Genomic DNA, 25,360 nt, shown 5'->3' on the forward strand with positions numbered 1-25,360 from the left:
CTTTGCCACATAACTCTTTAGCGTTCACACTGAAAGCACATACACTGTATGGACTATGTACCCTCCATCATGGACCTAGTGATAAATAAATAAGCGGTAGACTTATACGCCATTATAAACACGTTTATAGAAACATCATGCTGAATATACTTCGGTGCCAGTTCCACTTGATCCGCTCCGAGGCGTCTCCGTCCCGAGTCCGAAGTAGTCCGACGCCGTAACCATGATGTCGATGTCGATGTCTGGAAACCGGATACCGGCATCGGATAGTCGGGACGTATACGGTGCATACTGTGTATGGATTATATATAGCAGGACCCTTGTAGTCGCAGGATATCCCTGCATCAGCGCTCTTAGTGTGATCCACTATCTACGAAATCATCCTTCGCAGAAACAATGACTACCCCATCCAAAGAACGACCAATAGTCCTCCTCGGCGCCGGGGTACTAGGCCGCCGTATCGCCGCCGTTTTCCTCGCCGGGGGGTATAATGTGCATATCCGGGATCCCAGCAAGCAAGCCCTATCCGACGCGGAATCCTTCATCCATACGCAACTACTCTCGTTCACAGCCATCCTCCCGCAACAAGAAAAGACATCGCCAGGCTCGTTGAAGACATTCACCGAGATTTCACCCGCAGTGCAGGATGCCTGGCTCGTGGTGGAAGCCGTGCCGGAGAAGCTTGGGTTGAAGCGGGAAACGTTTGCAGAGGTGACTGCATCTGCGCCAGCGGATTGCGTCCTAGCGTCGAATAGTAGCTCGTTCAAGTCGAGGTTTATGGTGGAGGATTTGGAGAAAGAGAGGAGGGAAATGGCGCTGAATATGCATTTTACTATGCCGCCGGCAATTCAGACAGTTGAGTTGATGACGGATGGTGAGACGAAGGAGGAATTATTTGGGACGTTGAGTGAGGTGTTGAGGGAGTGTGGAATGGTGCCTGTTACGGCTAGGAGGGAGTCTACTGGGTATGTTCCTTTTGCTGTTCTTCTCGCTAAATGCGGATTGCTAATTGAGTAGGTTCGTTTTTAATCGTCTTTGGGCTGCTGTGAAACGAGAGATCCTCACTATTCTCGCTGAGGATGTTAGTACACCCAAAGAGATTGACCTTTTGTGGGAGAACATGTTCCAGTTGCCCACGAGTAAGCCGCCATGTCGGTTGATGGACCAGATCGGGCTGGATACGGTTGCCTTCATTGAAGACAACTACATCCAAGAACGAGGTCTGGAAGGCAAACAAACCGTCGACTGGCTACGGGAGAATTATATCCAACAAGAAAGATTGGGTCTCAAGAGCGAGAATGGCGGGTTATATTCAGCAGGCAAAGAGAACAAGGAAGCAGGTGAAGCAATATACCTGCTGGACGTCGGTCTGGGCGCCAACAACCCCGATATCAGCGCCATCCCAACAGCCGGCCGGATCCTCAAGCTCACACCAACCACCAACTCTGTCGAGACACTGGTCAGCGGCCAATCCCTGCCGGACGGTATCGACATCTCGCAGCGCACATCGCGCATGTTCTGGACAAACATGGGCCGCGCTACATCTACGTATGACGGCTCGGTCCACTCTGCCAATCTTGACGGCTCTGACGTCCGAACCATTATTCCCTCTGGCGCCGTGCATACCCCGAAGCAGTTGGTTGTCGATGATACCAACCAGCACGTATACTTCTGCGATCGCGAGGGTATGGGTGTGCACCGGTGCAACTACGACGGCAGCGACCACCGCGTCCTCGTGCAGACGGGATCGCTGTCAGACCCCAATGAGAAAGGTGACATGACTCGGTGGTGCGTGGGTATCACCATCGACCCTACCCGCGGATACATCTACTGGACGCAAAAGGGTCCCAGCAAATCCGGAAAAGGCCGGATCTTCCGCGCAAATGTGAACATTCCTGACGGTCAGGCGGCGGTAAATCGGTCTGATATCAAGCTGCTCCTGGAGAATTTGCCTGAGCCCATTGACCTTGAGCTGGACCAGGAGAACCAGGTACTGTACTGGACTGATCGGGGCGAGCATCCAATCGGGTGTTCGTTGAATTGCATCAGCGTTGCTGGTGATAAGGTTCGTCCGGAAGGTAAGGTGATCATGGCACGTCAATTCCATGAGCCTATCGGGTTGAAATTGAATGCAAAGAAAGAGGTTATCGTGGCAGATCTGGGAGGAAGTGTATACTGTGTTGGGCAGGGGAAGACCGTCATTATGCACGACCAAGGAAGCTATACTGGCGTTGGCCTTTGTTCATAGATATCGTGTACACATTTAAATTCCTTGTAAATAATGCACTTAATAGACTCAAGACTAAAATCAGGTCAGACATGTGTAGGAATGCAGGGAGTTCCGATGCAGCTGGAAACACATGTGTGTGTCTCAGTCTATGTGAAGTTACTTCGCATAAGCTGACGGCCTGTAGCATTGCGTCTACATCGATTATTCTCCTCGGAAGACAATAAATATGAATATGTGTCGTCTAAAAAAATATAGGCGGACTCGAAGTGGTCATTTCTTGCCTGAGGTGTCAGTTGATGATGTGATGTAAATTCTCACGTGACCACGGTCACGCGTTTGTTTTGCTCTTCCAACTCCGGAAAGACTGCCCACCAACACTCGACGACAACTTCGCACCCGACACACCCGCCACAATTCAATGTCCCCGTCGTCTCGGAGGGACAATAATTCGCAAGGACAGCTTGTCTGCCCTTGAATTTTCCGAATCTACACCTACGCTCTTTAACGAATCGCCCGCCGCCGAAATCGCGTTGTTTATATCTCATGGCTAGTGGTGCGAGAGCTCAGAAGCCCGTTGGCTCTGCGGCATGGATCTCTACGGAGAAGGAAAATGTTTCGCAACTTGTGGAGCAGGAATTGGAGGAAGTGGAATATCCCGTGAGCCATGAGATGGATTGGTTGAATGAGCATATGGCAGAGATCTTTGACAACAACCAATTGTGCGTTGCGATTACGGATTCCTATGTCTTCGCGATTTTATGCTGACTGCCGAAAAGCAATTTCACAGAGGCTTTCAAGACACCTGGAAAATTACGGGGTAAGACGCCTCGCACTGCGCGCAAGCGGAACTTCGAGGAATCTCGAGTGGTAAGTTGCCCGGTCCCTTTCCCTTTGGTATCCACTGCCTCTTATGTGGATTAACGTCTCCGCCCAGCCATTGAGCGAAATCTTCTCGACTGCCCACAACCAGAAAGAGAATAAGTTCATCGCTAGCCCGACAGGCAAACGGTCGCCCGCGAAGCCTGCTGCTCCTATACCAACGACAAACGCCAAGCCCACAACAGAGAATGCGCCGCAACCCCATTATCCTGACTTGAGTCAGAACCTGAACTCGTTCCCCCAATATAACACGGACTCAGGCTATAAAGGCATGACAGACGATGGTGGTGACGATGATGACGATGTGGTTTTGACACAGACACAGCCAGAGTCGCAGGCATCAACACAACCATCGACACAACTTTTGGAAGAAAAGGAGCCTACCCCAGAGCCGCCCCAGACACATGACCCGGCCGATCGACGTACAACAGAATCTTCGTTCCATTCGGCGCAGGAGGATAACCACCAGCGCGGCGAGACGGTGGAACCTGCGAACGATGCCCCGAAGACAGTGCACAAAGTTGAGGTGCATCCTCCCAAACTGCAGCTCAAGGACAAGAAACCGGAAGAAAAGCCAGTCTTGAGGAAGCCTGAACCTGAGCAGAAACATGATTTTGAACGCGTGCCCGAGAAGAAGGTCGCTAAAGAGACCGCACGGAAGCCCGATCAGAAGCCCGAGCCGCCGAAGCCGACGCAGGAGCGTGAGCCTCAACTCGAACAGGATATCGAGTCGGAATCAGAAGAGGAGCCGGAACCTGAAAAACAATCTGAGCCTGAACCTCAACCCGAACCAGTTCAAAATACCAAATCGTCGTCGCCTGTGCAGACCCCTGCAACGCAGCCACTGCAGTCTGTACACGAAGGCGACGACGTTGAAATGGAGAAAGAGGATGTGGCCCTTGATGATCTCGATGATGATGATGATGATGATGATGATGATATTGGATCGCCTTCAGATGGCTCGACTCCCGAACGACCACCGATCCGTAAGAGCAGCTTGACATTCGCCTCGCTCCCTGCACGAGAACCTTTGACAAAGAAGAGCTTGGGGGGTACAAGGGTTTCCAGAACGAGCCATATCGGCACTGGCTTCCTTGGGCGGCAAACTGGAGGACATAGGACAACTCAAGCTACTCTGGAGGAGAACACATCTCAGGCTCAAGGCGATAAAATGGAAGTTGACGATGATGCTGAACCGACTCGCGATGGACCAGATGCTGAGACGAGATCGAGCAAGCAACACAACAAGTCGTCCACGCAAAGACTCCATGAGAAGATCAGCATGCTAGGCAAACTTCAGCCGTCACGACCCACCAAGTCAATTCCATCCGTGTCAGGGTTGTCCTCGGCACAGGTGACTTACCCTGACCTGCCGAGGGCAGAGGCAAAACCTGAGGCATCGGATCGGAAATCACGCGAGACCCCGGCCCCTGAACCCATGACAACTGACGAGGATGAATGGATTAAGCCTTCTATGAACACTCCTCAGCGTCCCAATATGGCCAAAAGTCGGACCATGGACATCATGGATAAGACTAACCAGGCCCCCGAAAAGGATGACACGACCCGTAACCCTGAAATGGGTGGAAACCGAATGGCGAAACTTAATGAGAATCACAGTGCTGAGATAAGCCGTCCGAAATCCACGACACCGCTGTACACGCCACCGCAACAACCAAGTCACCAGAAGAGTGCATCCGCGTCGAACTTGACCGCTGGAGTGTCGACAACTCCAGCAGGTTCTCCCAAGCCACAGGATGCGCCAGTGAGTGCATCTAAGTGGAAGCTACAATCGATCATGAAATCTGCCAAGGGTCTATTCTCTACAGCCGGCGGTGTTTCTGCTGCAGCGAGGGTCGAGGCTTCGTCGCCAACCGAGTCGCGAAAACAGCCCGAGGAGCGCGTCAAGCCTCAGAGTCTGAACCACCAGGAACCTCAGCCCGCTCAGGAATCAACACCACCAAGGCCGGAAGGTCGCAAGACACGCAGCTCCACGGAACGAGAGGAGAAGCGCAGACAGCAGGAGATTGAGGAACATGAGCGGGAAGAGCAGGAAGAAAAGGAAGAAAAGGAAGAAAAGGAAGAAAAGGAAGAAAAGGCTCGAGAACAGGAGAAGCAAAAGGCAATTCAACTCAAGGCCGCCCGGGAGAAGGCTTCACTTGAGCGTGAAGAGCGCGCAGCTTCCGTTGCACCGAGTCCCAAGAAAATACCACAACCACAAAAATACGCATCCAAGGAACCCGAACCCGCCTACGAAACCGCCTCCAAGCCCGCAGCGCCTTCTTCCATCCCCCAACAAAAGCAAAATGAGCGTCGTCCCGTTAAGCCCACTCGGGAGACCCTCCAGAAACCAAAGCCTCAACCAGTTTCCATCCGTGTCGGTAGTGCTCTTTCTCGGCAAATCCCCATGGCGTCCGGTTCAAACGTCCAAGAATCAGCAGCCGCTGCGCCCACTCCCGCCTCTGCTTCGAAGCCGTCAACTATCAAGAAGAAGGCTAGCAACACCTCATTACATACGGCATCTTCGAACAACAGCCTTAAGAGCTCGGTTTCCAGTAACTCGCAACGCAAGGTTCAACTTGCCAGTGAGCGGAAGAGGGAACAGGAGGAACGTGAAGCACGACGCAAAGAGGAGCAGAAGCGTGAGCTGGAACGTAAACGCGCCGCTCAACAACAGGAAGAGACACGTCGTCAAGAGCTTCGGAGCCGTGCGGAGACTGAGCGTCGGGAACGCCAGGCGTCTGTGGACCCCAAGAAGGCTGCTCATATGCAGGCAATTGAAAAGCGAAGGTTGGAGAATCAACGGAGACTCGAAAGGCAGGGCAGCCAACAACCCGGTGATACGGTAAGTTAAATACACTTCACTTTGAGAGTAGTCTCAATTTGCTGATTCGTTTGTTACAGAGCGTGCTTCACCAGCCCGAGAGACCAGCTTCGCAAGCGTCCAGGTCGGCTTCGCGATTGGGTTCGATTCAGCCGTTTGGTCGGTCCATTAACACCCCGCAGCCAAATCCCGCCAAACCACCTAAGCGGGCCATGGATGACGAAGCCAGTCACCGTCCTGCGCCTCCCAAGCCTAGTGTGATACCCCAGCCTGGCGATTCTAAGCGCAGAAGGACCGAGGATGAACACAACCCTCCGTCTGTGCGTCCGGCCATGGCCCCTCCGATCCGCCAATCCAATATCCGCAAAGTGAGTGCAAACAAATGTGCCAAATTGGTAATCATTATGCTAACTGGTTTCAGGAACCCACCAAGCCCTCTCTTTTCAACGGACAACGCACGTCTACAGCACCGCAATCCGGCTCCTCCATTCTCAAGACCGCCCAACCGCAGAGACCCGTGCATCCTCTGGACATGTCCAAGTATGCTAGCGGCAAGATTCCTTTCGCAGAGCCTTCGAACCCGGCACAACCGAAGCCAGGCCAAAGCTCCGCTCAAAAGCCCGCCACGAAACAATCGCCGAAATACCCCAGCGGCGAAAACATTGCCCTGCCCGAAATCGCCACAGACAGCGAAGACGAAGACTCCGACGCAGAAATGCTCCCTGTGCCTAAGTGGGCTCAGCCCAAAGAACTCGAGAACCTCCTTCGACAACAAGAGGGCATGGAAGTCGACTCGATCTTCGGACCCGTCGCACCGTTCTCGCTCGAGGACACCTTCAAGGCCGACAAAAAGATCAAGAAATTCCGCGAACGGACTAGTAGTGCGAACTGGTCTGGTGCTGATCGTCTGACGCAGGATGAGATTCGGAAAGATCTTTCTGAGCGGCAGCGGTTGCGGTTGAATGGGGGGTGGACTTTTGATACCAATTGATTTGACGGATTCTTGTCTTGCATTCTTTTTTTCGGTTGATTGCGTGTTATCTTAGGATTGGAGTATGTGTTACATTATTATACCGGGCATAGCTGGTTGGCGTTGTATTTGCAGTTTAGGGTCACTGCATTGTTTATTGGGCTATAATTTAGATGATATTTACAGTGCATTGTATTCATCTTTATCCGACTTCATTCTGGACACGTAAATATGGATTGAGCTAGCAAGAGAAACAAAAAAAAAAAAAAAAAAAAAAAAAAGTGGGTGGACCAAAAAAAAAGCAAAAAGAATGCATCATCCGTGAATCGAACACGGGCCTCGTCGATGGCAACGACGAATTCTACCACTAGACCAATGATGCTAGTTGATACTATTCCCAGTATTATTATAATATCTATGTCATTAATAGCTTATTGACAGCAAAAGTCTATAACGCTTCTAGGTAAGGACTAAGGCGCATAATAATAATATTGTGGCCAACCAATTCATCGGAGTGAATGAGAAATGTTTCTCTTTACGTGTCTGGTGGGCTCAGAAAGTGTGTTATGGGGTCCGAAGTGTTGTTACTTCGGGAGCAGATATATATATCGCGGTATAACGATTGTTATTCCCCGGAAGCTTTAAGCTACTACATGTATAGTCACCTCGCTCCCATACATAATCCTAGTGGGCGAAAGGCCACCAAGCCTATCAACCAAATGCTAACAGATCTAGATCATCATTTGCCTCAACTTCAACTGCCTTGGGAATATCTTTCCATTCCTCTGGAGACTCGGTGTGAGGCCAAACAACTTCCAGTACTTTGTTGAAATCATATTCTGCAACTTCCGATGTTTTCGCCCTAGATAAAAACAGAAATCAAGAATGTTAGCCAAAGATCCCTCATAATCATCTTAGAATTGCCCGTGTAACTTACAAAATGACATACTAAGGAGGGAAAATCCTTGGGGCTGGGGCGTTGATAGCATTCTCCAACGTGGCATTCATGATAGACTGCGATTTTGACGGTGTCGATAACAGGACTCGCACTATGTTTGAGGGCTGGTCAGACGATTCTTCTCTGAGTTAGGGTAGAATACTCACATCATTGTATCACCGCCGAGGTTAGGGCCTGCGTCCTGGGTTTTAAAGTGGATAATCTAATGTAGCGGGCACGGTCAGTATCACGGTACAATCTATATAGAGGTCAACTATTAAGGGCGATGGATGGAAAACGCACGAAACCAGTCTACATAGTAGTTTGATTAGTCGTACTTACAGGCATTTTATTTGTCTTGATTGATTGAACTATAAGACTGTGATTCCAACCAAAAAAAGAAGAAGAGAACCAGAGGGGTTGACTATCCGGCCATTTCCATGTGTACAAGTATTGAGATCAGCAACTTAGAATGATTGGATCAGTGTGCTTTATGCATTTCCGATCTGCGCGTAAGCCACCGGGAAGCCTCATATCATACGGTTCCTTTTTTTCATAAATCTTGTCGGAATCAAGGCTAAGCCTTGTTTGGGAGCCACACGCTCCAGTCTATATACAGGGAAATTCCAGTTTCCATGGTGGCCACTGGACTCGTCATGCTGACAGGAACTGCCACCAAACAAACATCCGGCGAGCAATCACTGTATATCGCGAGACCGGACATCCAGGCAAACTACAGATGCAACTGGATTTGCTGCATCCGTGCTTCAGAAAATGTATGCAAGAAACCAAGCTGTTAAAGCGGTTAAGATGGCACAAAGTACCACTTTCCATGTGCGAAACTTTGAGAGCTTGACCAAGGCATCTGATCTCGTTGCAGCTTGTTGAGTCTTACCATCGCTTTCAACTGAAAGCCATTTACCTGGCTGTTCTTGATCACCTCATTTATCTAATTTCTTAAGCAGGACCCATTTTTGATGCCGCTTATCCTCTTCGTCCTCCAACGTGTTGAATTCGCGGACACCATCAAGGACATCGACTACCTTTAGGGGGGTTGGATGATCTCGACCAAGTGATTTTTCCATTTTCACCAGTACTTGACAGTACATTTCCTCCAATTCACTCAGCCTGCCCTGTTTGATGTAGAAGGTCCCGATAGTGAAGACTGTAATTCGAGAAGACGATTCATCTGAACTGAATCCAACTCTTATACGACCTGCCAAAGCTTGACAGTACCTCTTTTTTGCTTCCTTTACCATTTTTTGCTCAGCGTAAGTGACGGCAAGGTTGTGGATAATGTCCAGGGTTAATGGATAATCTGCACCTAGTGCCTTTTCTGCGATTGATAATATCTGGCAATACATCTCTTCTGCTTCCTTCAGCTTACCCTGGTCGGAGTAGAGGGTTGCAATTTGGTTAGCTGTTCCCAGGGTAGATGGGTCATTCGGTCTCAACAGCTTCTTCTTGACTGCTAGTACTTGATGGCACATCTCCTATGCCCTGCCCAGCTTTTCCTGATGATAGTAGACATCTCCAATATTGCTGATTGTTGTAAGGGTAACCATATGGTCTGGACCTAGTATCTCTTTTGCACCGGGCAATGCCTGACAGAACAACTCCTTTGCCTTCTTCAGCTTATGCTGCTTAGAGTAGAGAAGCCCTATATTGTTAAGTGTTCCAAACACTGCGGTATTGTTGTTGCTTGACCAATCCCCACAAACTATGTGATCCGCATGCGGAAGAAGTCGCTGCAAAGCCTTTGGGAACTTCCTGTGAGCACGACTCGTTTTTCCAAGGGATATCAGTGCTCATTCATGGAAACAGGCAAACTCTTCATCCCCTCTTTCTCTAGCAACGTGGAGACACCAATTCTGTACAACTGGATGTATTGTGTAACTTCCTTCTTGCCGCTCAGGCTCAACGAGAGAGAATTTGATGAGAGGTCTCAATGTGCTTTTGAAGGCGAGTTCATTTGATACAGTTTTCTGAAACCAGGCCAGGGCATCCGAGCTGCACGAGTTGCAACAACATCTGACTAGTCCATACCAGATACTGCGGTTGTCAAAGTAAGAAAGTAGTAGTAGTAGCTCTGCCGCATTTGGGTTCCGCTTCTTCATCTCGTTGAATGAGATTGTCCATGTCTGTAGTATGTTGCCTTGTGGGTAATGACGTCCAGGTCTCGATTGTGACTGTAGTTCATCCCAACTCTCCGTGTAATACTGCAAGTACTCCGAGATGCTGGTTCCCGTTTCTCGAATAAAGGATCCGGCAATGATGATTGTCAGTGGTAGTCTGTCTAGACGACCGCTAAGAGCAAGGGTATCTGCGCGCGTTAGTATTACTCACAAGACTCCCAAATCAAGTAACCAAGTACGTACCTGGATTTTTCTCAATGTTATCGTTGAGTGGGAGGCTACTGCTCTGCAGAAGTAGTTGAATTGCTTCCAAGGTTTCAAGTTTCGGGACTGGAAAAGACATTCCCAGCTCAGTCAATGCCTGAAGTCGCGAGGTAACAAGAATAGAGCCATGGTCCGCTGTGGGAAAGAATTCGCTGATATCAAAGCAATTCTGAGCATTGTCGTCGTGACCATCGACGTATTGGTCGACATTGTCAAAAATGACCAACCAGCGCGAGTTTCCCTCTAATGCTAGCCACCGCAGCACATGCCTAGCTCGTTTCTCGACTTTCTCCTCATCAACCATTTCAGTATTGGGTTGTGGTAATTGCGACAATACAGAGCTCAATGACTGCAGTACTGTATCTCGATCTTTGGCACCTAACCAGAAGATTGCAATGAAGTCGTTTCTATGATCTCGTGCGAAGCGGACTGCTAGTTGTGTCTTTCGCATACCACCTAGTCCATGAAGAACGGCGACATTTCGTGACTCAGAGCTTTCCGGCTGTAGATACTCCCATAGGTGCACCAGTTTATCTTGCCGTCCCAAGAAATATTTGATTACGGGCATCGCAGTAAGGTCAAATGGAACATGGAACCTGCTAGCTTAAACGCAGAATATTTGTCAATACACGAATTTTCTATTTGAACAGAGAGCTAGACAAACTTACCAGAATCAGAGTCAGATAGGGTATCCTGTGCCGTCTGGGTTTGATCAATTTCGCCAACTGAAGTTGCAGAGAGGAGTTCCTTCGCATATGCTGCGGCAGTGGCAGCAGCGTATCCCTGCCATTCTTTGTCCTTGTGGAATCCGCATAATCACAGATCCCTCGTACCACCAAGCATGGGTAGTTATTTATCAGTCCCGCTGCTTCCATCTCCACACAACAAGCACCAAGTTCACGACTCAGTTGATCCCGTACTCGACTGTCTTTCGCCACTAGATTCGCGGACGCAATCAGTCCATAGTGAACAAAAGGGTCATCGTCGTTTCGAGAATGCCGGGGGACAGTTCTTTCTGTATTACAGTCATGGCAGGTTTGGTAGTCGGGATCAACATGGCTGTAGTCACTTTGGTATAGACAGTCTTCCTGTGTGGAGCGAGCAAGGTTGACAGCTTGTTTGGACATTTTCTGCTCAATCTCGGCAAGAAAACCAATGACTTGGCTATCTTCTGTTAAGTGGTCCACTTACAGCTTGGTAAGAGCTGTCAAAAGAAACTGGGGCGGACGGTTGAGCATTCTCGTCTGCTGAAAATATCCGCCATCTAATGCTTTTCCATAATCATACTGCACCACTCCCCCATGCGTATCCATCGGCTTACTAACCACGATATCACCCAGGCGTATATCTGTATTTCTGCTCAGTACAACTCCTTTAACACCAACCATCAAGCCGAACCGAATCGACTGGAAACTGGATAGTAGCTGCATGGCCACGGTGGCGGCTGAGGCGATGCCGTATTCACCATTTGGTAGACCTGCAATGGCAACATTGTGTTTCCCAATACGTCCGAGAATATATGCGTTGTGGTCATTTGGTTGTAGGGGTAAGGCTTCGTGAATCTCATCGAGCATGGCCTTCGCAGCTGACATCTCCAGCGGAAGGGTGTTGAATAAAAGACACATTTCAGACTAGCTAGAAGGCGCTACCGCGAGCATAAAAAATTTAGAGCGTGCTCTGTACTCAACCAACGACCATGAATTAGAAGCGGCTTGGGGGAAAAAAAAGGGGGGGGGGGGCCAGTTGCTCTGTCTTAGGTTGGTTTTTACGACAGCGGCGGCCATAAGGTGTTTCTGAGTCTGGACTTATAGTGGTCGGACTAGAAGAGATATTGACTAGCTTATTTGCAGGGCCATTAAGCTAATCCATTTTCTGACTTGATTTGATCTAACTGACAGGCATCAAAGATAAAGACATCGTGACCTTTCGCCTGCTTCCCGAATGGGCAGACGCTTGGAAGTGTCCCGAACGGCGTCTACATCTTCTCTAAAGAACCAAGCTCTGACGCCTCAAAGAGAGAGTCTTAAAGTAAAGCCTTAAATTCAGAAGTCAGTCCTCGACGGTCAAATTTGAGAAAAAGGGCACAATGTTGCTAAAAAACGAAATACTCGAGTACAAGGCACCTCGGGTCTTACATAGAAGCGAGTTCGAACATGGCAGGTGCACAGCAGGCGACACAGAAAAAAGTTGAAGCGAGCACTCGATGACCTATTGAAGGAGATGCGATCCGTATCTCGACAGGATGGTAAATGCGATAAGGTCTGCAAAGATATCGCAGATCGATAGTCGAATTAGCAGTTCGCAAAAGTTGATCCGCCGGAGTTATAATGTCTGAAAGAGTGAGAGTCTTCTTCTAAAAAGACCATCGCTACAGCGTAAAACGTCAGGAAGCACTGGCTGGTCTTGCGCTGAAGGATTGTCCCTCGTTAGCAGGGTGGTGGCGATTGGTCATTTTATGATAGTGACAGACACAAGGCTGCCATATCAGCAAATGGAGTCGTGATCGATTCGTCCGCGCGACAGGCAATCATGCCCACAGAAGGCAGGGTGTATTACTCTAAAACCGAAGGACTCGACCCTTTTCTTCAAGGGTACATGCTGATCCCTCGGTTCCTGTTGATCTCTTTTAACGCACGGAAAGGGAATAACGAACGCTAATATTCAACATTTAAATATCTTAAAAGATGGCCAGAAGCGCTAAAAAGCTCGATCAGGGCTGACTTGCTCTGGGTTTTATCCAACACCTGTTGGCTTCAAGGAGGGTGACAAGCAATGCCACGCGAACGCAAAGAGTTCTCGTGCGCTGTCTATGTCTATTAAAGGCATAGACTACAGTGCCTTTCGGAAAGAGAAGATCAAACCAAACTACTATTGCATTAACGAACTGTCGCTCCAACTTTGCACACACAGATCGGGATAAACAAATGGAGGACAAACTATTTATGTTCGAAATTTGGGCCACATGCGAGAATAAGTATGGATTGGCTATGTATTCAACCATCACGGATGAATGCTTACGGCAGGCTGCGGAAGATTAAAGAGTGGCATATTAGCATGATCTCTGCATTAGTATTACGAGACAAAGTACCATCTAGCTAACGCATATCTAAACTGAAGGAAGAGGGCAAACGCAAGATCAACGGATTTCAGGACCGACATGGCTTTGATTATGACTATATATGCAGTTAACCATAAGCGCAGCCCTATGTCCGAAGATTAATAGGCTGTCGCTCCGACACCGTCGTTATAGGATAATTACAAATCCAACAACTTTTTCACACATTATACAGATAGACGCAGTAGCAATCCCAGACCCAAAAGCCTCTATACACATTGTAGCAAAAGACAGGAGAGTAACGACTTTCAAACAATTACATTATCATCTCATCTCATCTAATCACACCACCACTAACCAAACCCCACACCTCTACTCTACTCTACTCATCCGGCTCAATATCACTAACATCCTCCAACCCCTCATCCATAGCATCGGGGTTCAGATTCGATGAATCAGGCGCAATACCATCCTTGTGCTTGTGTTTATCATGCGAGACGGTCTTCCAGCCTGCTGGTGTGGAGAGGTCTTTTATGTATTCGGACATGGGGAACTGTCGTCGTTAGCATAGATTTATAAAGATAGTAAGGGGAAAGAGGGAACGTACGTAGTGATCGTTCTTCTTCATAGTAGCCACCCACGGAACATTATCAAAGGTCACCGCGCGAAGCCGGAAGTATGTGTTATCCGGGATCTTGCTGACCTCCTTCACAAAGGTATCAAGGTTGGGTGTCGAGATACCGTTTACCGCAGTGACGAAGTTTGTCGGCGCAAGGCCGTACTGGTACGATGGAGAGCCGCGGCTCCTCGCGCTAACGTAGACCTCACTGTGTAGCTTCGAGATCTGCTGTCGGACAGCATGGTGCGGTTTCTGCAACACAGCACCGCAGAAAACAACGGCGCGATCAGTCTCGAGATCTTCTGTCGGGACTGTCGGGACTTGAATCCGGAGTTCCTGGCCGTTCCGCACGATGAGTGCGTCTAGGACTTCCTTGTCGTACATGATGTCAAGCTCGGAGACGCGGGTGATGAGCTGGCCATCTAGGGTTAGGATGATATCGCCTTCTTGCAGCGATTCGGAACCCGGTGGGGGTTGGAATGATGGTGGCGGGACGTCTACCTTGCGCACCATGAAGAGTTGATGCCGCGAGCGGTTGGTCTCGGTTACTTCCTGGATCCATTCCTCAGATACCCCCATGATGCGCGCTTGGCTCATGTGGACGACGTAGCTTTCCATGTTCAAGATGCGCAGCTTCGGGATGATTCCCTGGGTTATCTTGTTCGTAACGGGTAACAGCGATGGCGTCGCGAAACCGAGATGGTACTCGACGTCTTTGTGTGAACTGGCCGTGCGCTCACCGAGATAGTTCAGCCACAGCGCCTGGATCACTCCATCCTCGCCAATCAAGACGCCGTTCGTGCACTGTCCGCTCAATCCCGTGTCCACGGTGATGGCGTCCAGGTTGATGGCACGATACCGCGGTGCAGAGGCGTTGGCAGGAATCGACACGGTCGTGATATCGGTGACAGTCGTCTTGGACACCACGATACGGAAGTTCTGGTTAAATCCGACAAAAATCGTCTCTTGTCCCTGCTTGATGCACTCAGTGCTGAGCTTGGCGCTCTTAACCGGCGCCTGCACGAGTTTCGAATCGTACTGAATGATGGCGTAGTTCTGCAAAGGATGTAGGAAGATAACCTTGGCAGCAACAATAACAGAATCAGCCACAGTGATGTTGATGTCACACAGATCGTAGGGCACAATCGCCCTCGAAACAAGAACCAAACCGCGCTCAGCATCAAGCACCAATCCAAAGCCCGTCTTCTTGCTCTGCGGATATCCGTCGATCTTGAGCGGCATCGTGCATGTTACCCGCACGAAACTGCGCACGATCTCCGCCGCAGCCGGTTGCTTCACGCCGTCGAGTTGGATGAAGTCAGCCTTCCTGGGAACAGGTGCAGGGGCTGGGATGGGTTCTGCCAGGTCGGAAAAGTCCCAAAGGCCAGTGTCGTCGTTCCGAACGGCCAGGCGCATCTTGGGATGCCAGTGTCGGTCAATATATACAATACTGGTCCCCCGAGTGTGGAGGTCCCGGATATGGCGGTAAGAGACGACCACACGCGAGCGGTCGGGGATGTTTCTCATCACTTCGACGAATTCATCCAAGTTTCGCGTTGGTTGTTTATCGATAGAATCAATGAGCCACCCTGAAAGGGTGTTTTCGAGCTTGAAGGAGCCGGCTGCCTCACAGACGTAGACGCCTCGAGTAGCAATGGCATACAGACGAGCTTGCTGGTAGGAGAGATCGTGGAAGGTACCACCTGCCACAGACACAAAGCGATCAGGAGTGATGGCATGGAGGTCACCTACTCCGCATTCGAGCTCCACATTCTGCCCGCCTCGCTGAACTAGCAACTTTACCGTTCCCCCAACACTCGTATCAAGAATATCGTCCAGCCGGATAAACTGCGTGAGAAGGCTGCCATTGACCTGTAGGAGCACATCTCCTTCCTGCAGCTTACCATCGGCAGGTCCTTCAGGGAGGATAATCTCAGCGACCAGCATGCTGGTCTCGGACGGTGTCGTCCGACGGACAGCAGCCTCCCATTCTGGGGTCAACCCCAGACGACGGCACTCGTCGAAAGGCTTCAAGATCCATTGTGTTTGGATCGTGCCGCGAGAGACTGGGTCACCTCGCTGGATGCATTCCAACGCGCGACGAGGACGGTCCAAGGGTAAGAAGTAATCGGTTGCCGCGCCATCTGCGCGACCACCAGCCTGCAGAGCAATCGCATGGCCATCGATGTTGACAACCGGACTGCCTGAACTTCCACCACTTGCAGCGGCTGCTGCTTGAATATAATTCGTGTTGAAATCGCTATAGCCCTCGCCATATTCGGGTGCATTCCGGTCCAGTCGACTGATCACACCAGAAAGAATACTCAACTTTTCACCAGCGTCGTTACCCACAACCCGGATCTCAGAACCTACCCGAGCGGCGGCAGGTTGAAGTTTCAGCTCTGTCAAATTCATATAACGGATCTTCTTGGGGTCGAATTGGAGGAACCCAAAGTCATGAACCGGATCTCGATACACAGGACGGACGTCGCACTACCAACAATTAGCACAATTCTTGCACCAACAACCACACAGATAAATCAACCTACCTCCTCATGATTATCAAAAATCACATACCCCCAAAACGGCCCCGAACAAACAACATGCCGATTCGTCAAAATATACCCACGCTCCGCATCAACCACAAACCCCGTAGCCTGACTACTCATCGACAACTCCGTATCAAACGAGCAAGTCTGACAGAAATGAATCGAAACAACACTCTTCACCACATTCTCAATCGTCGCCTGCCACTCAGGCGAATCCGCCGGCGTCGACCCAATTGCATGCAGCCGGCTCGCGTCTTCTTCCGTCTCGTAGTCGCATACTGTCCCGTTTGGCGGCGCACCGTCTGGGGATGTAGAGAGCTCTGGTTTTAGGTGCTTTGCGGGTCGGTGGTCTGCGTCTGCGCTGGTGGGCGCGGCGGCGGAGCTGTGCTTGCGTTTTGCGCTGGCGTCATCGGCGCCGTTCATAGCTTGGAACTGGTTTGGACGGGGGACGAGCCGGTTGGCGGGAGCGGTAGAGGATAGCGCACTAGGACGACGAGGAGGGTATGCGAGAGCACTGGAATATCGAGCAGAGGAAGCTGTTGTCAGAGAGTACGAGGACGCGCTCGAGTTGTAGCTGGTCGACCGCAGAATCTTCTTCTTTGTAAGCGGCCGACGGGGAGACCGGGGGAATGTCCACGATGGGGTAGTATTGGTAGGAAAGGCGGAAGAATAGGACGAATAGTGGGAGGACTCTGAAGACGAAAGGGAAAACGAACGAGGGGAGTTGTTGATGTGACGGAGGGGTCTAAGGTGGTGGTGTCGGTGGTGAGGAGAAGACTGCGGCACAGTACTAGCAACTGAGAGACTCCTTCTGCACGACGAGAGTAGGGTGTACGACATTCACACGCAGTCCACTGCGAGGCAAAGGAGGAGCTATATATAAGAGAGCGACAGAAAGTAAGACTATTGAGGGGGTGGCCAGGATGGGGTCCCGGAATGTCTGAAAAGGGAAGATGAAAGCAAACAACTCGAGGCCTGGACTGTGCTCGGAACCACTTCTGACATGCCCCAAAAGCAATCACGACTGGGATCCAGCACTGCCTGCGCTTCGGATCATTGCAGTCAGGGTTTATTGTGTTTTCTTTTTTCGGGGTTGTTATCATTACGGTGGTGACGACATTACTGGACTGCCTCATACAACACAAATAGAGTAATCAGTATATATTCTTGACGTCGATTCAATCTATACAATATAGTACACAACGGACACACGTCCAATCCTTGTTCCTCACGGTTGTAGTGGCACGCGATCACTGGACCTGATCTCCACGAGGATCACACCAATTTCATCATGGTAATCGTACATGGGATGTTCTTCTTTTTAGCGACCAGTAATTCCAAAATTAGAAAAGCCAAGACCATTCGGTGTTAGTCCAAGATTGATGGACTTCGTGCGATCCCAATCTTGATCGCAGAAGCATCAGCAACAAAATCGTAGGTCATGACCATCGCCGCTGACTTAGATGCCAACCGTGAGCCGTGAAGCGCGACAATAAGCAATGGGTGATGTCCCTTAACTGGCCATATGGCCGCAAATGTCCTGTCGTTCCGGCAAGATTGTATAATGTTTTTCTTTCTCCAATCCTCAATTGCAAGACAAAATGATTCCATGGCGACATTCAAACCACAGACTCAGTGGGCGACGGACTAGGCTTCCCATTCCCAGGAAGACCCAGCGGACTCGGCTGCGGCGTCCCGATCCCACCCTTGTTAGGTCTTGGGAACAACTCATTAAGCTTGTTATAAACCTCCACCATAGACGGTATATTCGGAGGCGGCGTCATAATAGCAGGCGCCGGCGGAGGGACGCCGCCCGATTTCTTCGCCCGGTCGGCGATAGTCGCGAGATAAGCAAGATTTGCTTGTAACCGGCGCATGCACTCAATATATTCGGGGCTGGGTTTTTGCGCTGGGCTGGCACCCTGGTCGGATCCGGGGGAGGGGTTCGACTCCTGCGAACCCTGTTGTTGAGGGGGTGCTCCGGCCTTGCCTGCGGCTTGGAGGTTCACCACTTCTTGTAGCAGCATCGAGTTAAGCTCCAAGAGGACGGAGACACGCGCTTTCTCCCGGGCCGCTGCTGGTCCGGATTGAGTCGGTGCTTGCTGGGGGGTTCCTTGGAAAGGAGTCGCTGACTGTTGCTGCTGCTGCGGTTGGGGCTGTTGTTGCGGTTGTTGCGGTTGCGGTTGTTGTTGCTGTTGCTGCTGCTGCGGCTGCGACTGCTGCGGCTGGTGTTGAAAATGTCTCTGCTGCTGCCCAGGAAGCATATTATTCGCCGACATCGAAGCCATATTCTGCGAGAATGTTTGCGCTACGGTCGACGGGGTATTCGGTGTCGAAGAAACCTGAGGTGGGAGGAAATGGTTCATGCTCGAGGGGACAGAAGGTTGAATGAAAGGTGCTGTAAAGTTCGCGTGGGGTCCTGCTAAAGGGCAATCCGCGTTAGCGTCTTTGTTCCACGAGTCCGACGTTTCTGAGCGTTACAGCTGCAATAATCACGGCACGAACGCCCGACATATCGACCCTCTCACGCGCAGTGCCCAGTAGTAATCCTTGTAAGCACGGTGTGTATTACATGATGCTAATAGCCTGCGCGCATAAAAGAGAGGGGGAGAAGCAGCAATATGCACCATGCTAGTCCGATTTCAAGACCACCCGCAGGGCACATCCTGGCACCGCACCCGATGCGGAAAAAGGAAAAACAGGCCAAAGACCCAAGACAAGACAACAGAAAAAGGAAAGCCAAAAGGAAGATCCCAAAACGTACCGGACGAGTGCTGGGGAAAACCTCCAGCGGCTGGCATGATAGCTCCACCGGGGCCGCCAGGTTGCGGAAAAGGTACCGCACCGAAAGAATGTTGCTGGGACGGGGTCTTGGTCTGGGGGAAAGCGCCGGGATGAAAAGGAAACTGCTGGCCGTAGTGCTGCTGGTGGTGCTGGGGCTGTTGTTGGTGGTGGCTCTGTAGGACGGGATAGCCGGTGTTGGTGGCCGTAGGGGCCGATGTCGTAGTAGCGTTGGGATCCATTTTCTTTGATTGCAACCCGGACTAGGACAGAAATGAATAACCAGCAATAATCTTCCAGTGGGACGCCCCAGTCCCGTTACTACTCTGTAATTTTCTTTCTTTCTTTCTTTCTTTCTTTCTTTCTTTCTTTTCTTTTCTTTTTTTCTTTTTTTTTTTAAATTTAGGCCTGTGTTTCTGCACACCGCACAGTGACCGATGTTCAACGCTGACTCGCCGGAAGGGAATTCAGGGGTGACCAAGTCGGAAGAGACGCCGGCAGGGCAAAAGCGAGAGATCTGTCTGACAAGCAAATAACGAGGGACGAAAGAGCCCGTGATTGGCTTAGAGCAAAAAGAGAGCAAGGGCAAAAAAGGAGTTATGCTGCTGTAGCGCGCTGGATCTGGGCAATAATCACGATCGACTTGAGATTCGGACAGACGCGATCAACGGGGCGGTGGAGTTGCTTTGGATCAATCAATTACTGTATCGGTTGCCGTGGTCGGGGAGGAGACGTTATTATTAGGGAAAAGTGAGAATAGTAAAGAATGACTGAGTAGTAGGAGAATGGGAGACGGTGGTGATGGTGATAATGCTGAGAGGTTGAAGTCGAAAGGTCTGCGTATGTTTTGTATGGTTTTGTATGTGTTTTACTGGTGAAAGAATTGGTAGATGCTGGTATGTTACGGTATGGTATGGTATATAACATGACCTTACATATAAAGTATTGATGCCTGAGGAATAAATATACATTGAACAGTTACAGCTAAATAACTATAGGAATACTAGGAAAAAGTTCAGTAGCCTCGATTGATCAGGCTTCGGCGCACTACATTTCATTAGCATGAGTCAAAATCAGGGGAGAAAGGAACATACTCTTCCTGCTCTTCCTAGCACTGGACGAACCCCCAAGCGCATTCAGGATACCATTGTACGCCTGCTTCTTCTCATAGTTCTCATCCCAAGGACAAGCATCACCATAGCCAGAGAAGGTATCCGGCACCCACGAGTACTTATCAGTCCAATCCCAAATCGTAATACCAACGCATCCCTCCGTCTCCGCACAAGCCCCAACAAGGCTCGCATAGTCCGTCGACTGCTGCGACAACTTATCGCTACTAGACGGCGTCTCCATACGGACATCCATCTCAGTATACGCGACTTCAACACCAAGCGCGGTGTACGACTTCAGAGTACTAGCAAGGTCTTTCTTGCTGGGTGTCTGGCCGACAGTGAAATGGCCCTGAAGACCAACGCCGTCGATCTTGGCGCCGTATGACTGGACCATCTTGACAATTTTCTCAGCGGCGTTTGCCTTGTCACCGCCGTATTCGATGCTGTAGTCGTTGTAGTAGAGCTTGACATCGGGGTCCGCGGCCGCCGCGGCTTCGAAGGCGATGGGGATGTACGCTTCGCCGATATTTTGGTAGAAGATATTTTCGCGGTATGAGCCGTCATCGTTGAGGGCTGACAGCGTCAGTAAACAGAGAATCGCTATCCGGTGTCCAGAAAAAGAGACATACCCTCATTAACAACATCCCAAGCATAACACCTCCCCTTATAATGCGTAACCACCTTCGTAATATGATTCTTCAAAGCCTCCGTAAGCGTCTCATTCGTCCAAGAACCCCCAGACACCCAACTAGGCAACTGCTGATACCACACCAAATTATGGCACCGCAGTTTCTGCCCATTCGCCTCAGCCAGATCAGCAATGGCATCTCCCTTCTCAAAGCTGAAGCTGTTCTGGGACGGCTCGGTGGCATCCCATTTCATGGAGTTTCCGGGGGTGAGCTGGCCAAAGTCATCGGTGTTGTTGAGTTGGGTCATGTAGGTGTTGTCTGTGAGTTCGGGGTTGTCGGTGGCTGTTCCGAAGTAGTCGAGGCCTTTGGCTGTAGCGGCGGTGTTGAGACCGGCTGAATTTGCGCTATAGGGGGTGTTAGTATATTGCAGTCGCATCAGGGCTGACAGGAAGTAGAGGACATACAGTTGGGGCAGGAGACCAGCCGCCAGGGCTGTTGCGATGGAAGAAAGATGGACCATTTTCGCGACTTCAGATGTATGCTATGCTTGAACAGAAGCGAGAAAAGACATTATAAAGCATACAGGATAGGCCTTTATATACACCAGAGGTGACATCCATGGTGAACTGACCCTGTTCCATATACATGGGCAGGTTCATTTAATCCACACAACCACGGACCAACCTGTCAGAACATACTATAGTATCAGGCTAAACCCTTTGGATATAAAGGCAATATAGATGTTCTTCCGAGAATAGAAAACACCGGTGCGCCAGAGATATGACGTTGATTGGGGGATCCACCGTGTCTCGCTGCTGTTTCAAGTATAGAATGGCAGGACAACCACTTTAACCGCGACAGCTTTCACCTGGGAGTTTGATTTATATTTGTCCCTTATTTCTGTCAAATGTCTGTATGATATTAACCAGGTGCATTTCAGCATGTCGAATCGGAATTGAGTCTACTCGAGGAGCATCTCCGAATTTGCCTAAAAGCACGGTCAAACCGAGGTAGTACTGTGTATCATTTCAATAGTGTAGCAAAAGCTATGCAGGGTATCCATTCATAATTCAGTCGAATGTTTATATACACGAATCTGCAGCTCGCAGTGACACAGAGTGCCAACCGTATCGCGGCATAATCGCCGCGACTCGTGGTGCTGCCGGATAATACCCCATACCTGCGCGGCTAATCGCCATCGCGGGTAATATGGCTGCTATGTAGTTTCCCTATCGGATTGTTTCATCATGTCGTGTCAGGGCACAAAAGAGCAACGGGCTCAGCTTCCACTCTCCTTTCTGGCCTTCATCTCCGAGATAAACCTCCCAGTCTTCGACGATGGCACCACGTAGATCGCCACCAGCTCATCGACAACTTCGACCTTGCCTCCGCTCAAGATCTGCAGAAGAGGCAGCTTCTTGCCAGCCTTGATCAACCCACCGGCAACGGTCTGCATATAGCACTCCACGTTATCAATGGTGTATTCCTTCTTCGTATCCCACGGCAACGGGAAGATGTAATCCAAATGGTCCTCGATAGAGTGCATCTCCGAAAACGCCTTGATGAAATCCGACTGCGCATCCGTGGGGTACAAGAACACAGCGGGGAATTCAAGGGTACTATCAGGCGAGAGAGGGTCAGGGCTCAGGCATATCCCCGCATCCTCCATCTCCGGCGGTTGTCCAGTTTTGCGGGTACGGATTTCTCGGGCCTTCAGTGCGACGGTGAGGAGTTGTGTTTCTTTGCGGATTCTGTCGGCTTCGGCCTTCTTCTTGGTTGCGATGCGCTCAAGAGCGGCCTTGCGCTCTGCGATCTTCGTAGCTGTCGCTTGGAGGGGTTTGTTTTCGGGATCGAGTTCGAGACCGCGCGAGGCAGCGTCTTCGGCTTCGGGGACTTTGTCCAGGGCGTATAGCGCAGTCGAGGAGCGGTAGAACGCCTTGACGTTCTCGGGGTTGAGCTTGAGGGCAGACGCGCAGTCAAGAGTACACGAGCGGTAGTTTCCTAAATAGCATACCAGTTAGCCGGCGATTCTTCCCCACGGAGCGCGATCACCCATACTCAGCTCCAAATGGCACAGCGCGCGGTTGATGTACGAAGCCTCCTCCGCCTGGCGCAGCACCTTTTTGTCCTCTTCAGGATTCTCTGGCTTATCCCATTTGTCCTCCTTAGCTAGGACAACCGCGATAGCTTTAGAATAGAACTCTTTCGCGTCAATCCATCTCTTCTCTCTGGCCGCTTCGTTTCCTTGTTCGCGAAAATTTTGCGCAACGTCGCCACGGGTACCTTCGTTCTGCAGGGCGTAGAGGGCGTCGAGCATGACATTTTCGCCGTCTATAAAGATCACATATTAGAACTCTATTAAATCCCAGGATGCAATAAAAGAAGAGCAGAGAAACCCACTCTCATCCCCAGCCTGGCTAATATCCGTCATAAACAACGGCGTCTTATTCATCATATCCAACAACTCCTCCTTCGTATGCGACTTGACCGACGCCATATTCGGCGGCATCTTCGGCGCCAACGGATCCATCGCCTCGAGTTCCTTCATGCGCTCCTCATTGATCGGGAAGGGAATCTGGTCCCCGCCGGGAGGCATGCCGGGGAGGTCTGCAGCGGGCTTTGGCTGCTTGTTGAGGTCGATGGACTCATCGAAGTCGTCGGGGAGCTCTTCGATTTGCGGCATGGTGTGCAATGTGCTGTACTTGGTGTGGTTGGCTGGATGTGGGTATGGGGAGGTGAAAGTGAAGCCTTTGATCTGACAGCCCACGGTGCAAACAGTGCAAACTCGAGGGGTAGGACTAGCCCTGTTTGGACCGATAGGGAAGTATGTATGTCTGCAAGACTATGTACCCCGTATATGTACCCCGTACAGGCGCTAGGTTGTTGTTCTATAATTGACTTTGTTAATTACCCCACACTCTACTACCAGTCTATTGACTATCCATAACGGTCTGACATCGGGCCAACACCGGGATGAACATGCAACCCCGCAGCGCGTCGGTCATAAAGCCGACATACCACGGCTACTTAAAGTATACTTTAGCAAGATCATCTAGACGGCATCCTCAATAAACCCAAAGTTTGAGTAAAACACTACACCGACCAAGGCTCAAAGCATCATGTCCAAAACATTCAACATCCTCGTCCTCCCCGGCGACGGCATCGGCCCCGAAATCATGACCGAAGCCATCAAAGTTCTCAAAGCCTTCGAAACCCCAACTACCCATTTCACCCTCCGCAACGAACTAATTGGTGGCTGCAGCATCGACGCGCACGGTAAATCCATCACCGACAGCGTCAAGGAAGCCGCACTGAACTCAGACGCCGTGCTCTTCGCAGCCGTCGGTGGCCCCAAATGGGACCATGTACGGAGGGGCCTTGATGGTCCTGAGGGGGGACTGTTGCAGTTGCGGAAGGCGATGGATATTTATGCGAATTTGAGGCCTTGTTCGGCGGATTCGCCGAGTCGGTCTGTTGCGAGGGAGTTTACGCCGTTTCGGGAGGAGATTATCGAGGGGGTTGATTTTGTGGTTGTTAGGGAGAATTGTGGAGGGGCATATTTTGGGAGGAAGGTTGAGGAGAGTGATTATGGTATTATTGACCCCTTCGTTTTGGTATGTGTGGATGCTGATAAGTGTAGCAATGGACGAATGGGGCTACTCCGAACACGAAATCCAACGCATCACCCGTCTAGCCGCTGAAGTAGCCCTCCGTCATGACTCCCCGTGGCCAGTGATCTCCCTCGACAAAGCCAACGTTCTAGCATCATCGCGACTCTGGCGCCGGGTGGTCGAGAAGACCATGACGGAGGAGTACCCGAATGTGAAACTAGTGCACCAGCTAGCAGATTCGGCCTCGTTGATCCTAGCGACGAACCCGCGTGTCTTGAACGGTGTTATTCTGGCCGATAACACATTTGGCGACATGATTTCTGACCAGGCGGGCTCTATCGTTGGGACACTGGGTGTATTGCCTAGTGCCAGTTTGAATGGATTACCCGGCGATAAACAAGTAGAAAAGTCGTACGGGCTGTATGAACCGACGCACGGGTCGGCGCCGACGTAAGCACCCTTCCCCTTCTTTTATCCGTTTCATTATTTGTACTGATTATGTAGAATCGCCGGCAAAGATATCGCCAACCCCATCGCCATGATCCTCTGCGTGGCTTTGATGTTCCGTTACTCGCTGAACATGGAGGCAGAGGCGCAGAGAATTGAGAATGCGGTTCGAACGGTGCTGGACTCTGGGATCCGAACCGGGGATCTGGGAGGAAAGGCTAGTACGAGTGAGGTTGGGGATGCGATTGTAGCTGCTTTGCAGTAGTTTCCTGTATTCTGTTGTTTGTATACTCTTAATTGATTTTGTTCTTCTTTATG

General features: G+C 50.5%; 8 protein-coding genes and 1 non-coding gene across 9 annotated transcripts; 3 read left to right on the forward strand and 6 right to left on the reverse strand.

Annotated features, from left to right (window-relative positions):
- Nucleotides 1-396: 396 nt before the first annotated feature.
- Nucleotides 397-2,346, forward strand: ASPGLDRAFT_75288 (putative 3-hydroxyacyl-CoA dehydrogenase; the record flags this gene model as incomplete). Its single annotated transcript, XM_022549788.1, has 2 exons — nt 397-965; nt 1,018-2,346. The coding sequence occupies 2 exons, from the start codon at nt 397-399 to the stop codon at nt 2,246-2,248; spliced, it is 1,800 nt and encodes a 599-aa protein (XP_022399342.1). The 3' UTR covers nt 2,249-2,346.
- Nucleotides 2,347-2,773: 427 nt separating this feature from the next.
- On the forward strand, nt 2,774-6,924 carry ASPGLDRAFT_36770 (uncharacterized protein; the record flags this gene model as incomplete). The annotated part of the gene is made up of 5 exons (XM_022544732.1): nt 2,774-2,949; nt 3,007-3,097; nt 3,165-5,954; nt 6,014-6,301; nt 6,355-6,924. The coding sequence occupies 5 exons, from the start codon at nt 2,774-2,776 to the stop codon at nt 6,922-6,924; spliced, it is 3,915 nt and encodes a 1,304-aa protein (XP_022399343.1).
- A 290-nt stretch (nt 6,925-7,214) lies between these two features.
- On the reverse strand, nt 7,215-7,285 carry ASPGLDRAFT_t109. Its single transcript has one exon. It is a non-coding gene; the product is annotated as a tRNA-Gly (tRNA).
- A 1,496-nt stretch (nt 7,286-8,781) lies between these two features.
- On the reverse strand, nt 8,782-11,669 carry ASPGLDRAFT_67545 (uncharacterized protein; the record flags this gene model as incomplete). The annotated part of the gene is made up of 7 exons (XM_022549149.1): nt 8,782-9,005; nt 9,054-9,333; nt 9,370-9,610; nt 9,671-10,163; nt 10,219-10,835; nt 10,966-11,425; nt 11,468-11,669. 7 exons carry the CDS (start codon nt 11,667-11,669, stop codon nt 8,782-8,784), a joined length of 2,517 nt encoding a protein of 838 aa, XP_022399344.1.
- A 2,007-nt stretch (nt 11,670-13,676) lies between these two features.
- On the reverse strand, nt 13,677-16,885 carry ASPGLDRAFT_129588 (putative nuclear serine protease HtrA2/Nma111; the record flags this gene model as incomplete). The annotated part of the gene is made up of 3 exons (XM_022540903.1): nt 13,677-13,847; nt 13,902-16,406; nt 16,463-16,885. 3 exons carry the CDS (start codon nt 16,883-16,885, stop codon nt 13,677-13,679), a joined length of 3,099 nt encoding a protein of 1,032 aa, XP_022399345.1.
- A 954-nt stretch (nt 16,886-17,839) lies between these two features.
- On the reverse strand, nt 17,840-18,997 carry ASPGLDRAFT_483093 (uncharacterized protein). Its single transcript, XM_022546873.1, has 2 exons — nt 18,944-18,997; nt 17,840-18,881 (listed from the first exon to the last, which is right to left on the reverse strand). Exon 2 carries the CDS (start codon nt 18,826-18,828, stop codon nt 18,082-18,084), a length of 747 nt encoding a protein of 248 aa, XP_022399346.1. The 5' UTR covers nt 18,829-18,881; nt 18,944-18,997; the 3' UTR covers nt 17,840-18,081.
- Nucleotides 18,998-20,258: 1,261 nt separating this feature from the next.
- On the reverse strand, nt 20,259-22,004 carry ASPGLDRAFT_75292 (putative endo-1,4-beta-xylanase; the record flags this gene model as incomplete). Its single annotated transcript, XM_022549789.1, has 4 exons — nt 21,449-22,004; nt 20,985-21,388; nt 20,338-20,928; nt 20,259-20,290 (listed from the first exon to the last, which is right to left on the reverse strand). The coding sequence occupies exons 1-4, from the start codon at nt 21,502-21,504 to the stop codon at nt 20,259-20,261; spliced, it is 1,083 nt and encodes a 360-aa protein (XP_022399347.1). The 5' UTR covers nt 21,505-22,004.
- On the reverse strand, nt 21,884-23,865 carry ASPGLDRAFT_483418 (HSP70/90 family co-chaperone CNS1). The gene is made up of 4 exons (XM_022546883.1): nt 23,385-23,865; nt 23,242-23,315; nt 23,043-23,184; nt 21,884-22,985 (listed from the first exon to the last, which is right to left on the reverse strand). The coding sequence occupies exons 1-4, from the start codon at nt 23,665-23,667 to the stop codon at nt 22,264-22,266; spliced, it is 1,221 nt and encodes a 406-aa protein (XP_022399348.1). The 5' UTR covers nt 23,668-23,865; the 3' UTR covers nt 21,884-22,263.
- Nucleotides 23,866-24,103: 238 nt separating this feature from the next.
- On the forward strand, nt 24,104-25,307 carry ASPGLDRAFT_36777 (3-isopropylmalate dehydrogenase; the record flags this gene model as incomplete). The annotated part of the gene is made up of 3 exons (XM_022544733.1): nt 24,104-24,575; nt 24,625-25,045; nt 25,100-25,307. The coding sequence occupies 3 exons, from the start codon at nt 24,104-24,106 to the stop codon at nt 25,305-25,307; spliced, it is 1,101 nt and encodes a 366-aa protein (XP_022399349.1).
- Between the last annotated feature and the right edge of the window lie 53 nt (nt 25,308-25,360).

Source organism: Aspergillus glaucus, assembly GCF_001890805.1.
Source record: "Aspergillus glaucus CBS 516.65 unplaced genomic scaffold ASPGLscaffold_14, whole genome shotgun sequence".
Classification (NCBI taxonomy): domain Eukaryota; kingdom Fungi; phylum Ascomycota; class Eurotiomycetes; order Eurotiales; family Aspergillaceae; genus Aspergillus; species Aspergillus glaucus.

Coding starts and splice junctions, on each gene's coding strand:
- ASPGLDRAFT_483418 (XM_022546883.1), bottom strand. CDS start 23,667: ATGCCGCAAATCGAAGAGCTCCCCGACGACTTCGATGAGTCCATCGAC. Junction 23,316..23,384: donor TAGCCAGGCTGGGGATGAGA/GTGGGTTTCTCT, acceptor TGATCTTTATAG/ACGGCGAAAATGTCATGCTC. Junction 22,986..23,042: donor GCTGTGCCATTTGGAGCTGA/GTATGGGTGATC, acceptor TATGCTATTTAG/GAAACTACCGCTCGTGTACT.
- ASPGLDRAFT_483093 (XM_022546873.1), bottom strand. CDS start 18,828: ATGAACCATTTCCTCCCACCTCAGGTTTCTTCGACACCGAATACCCCG.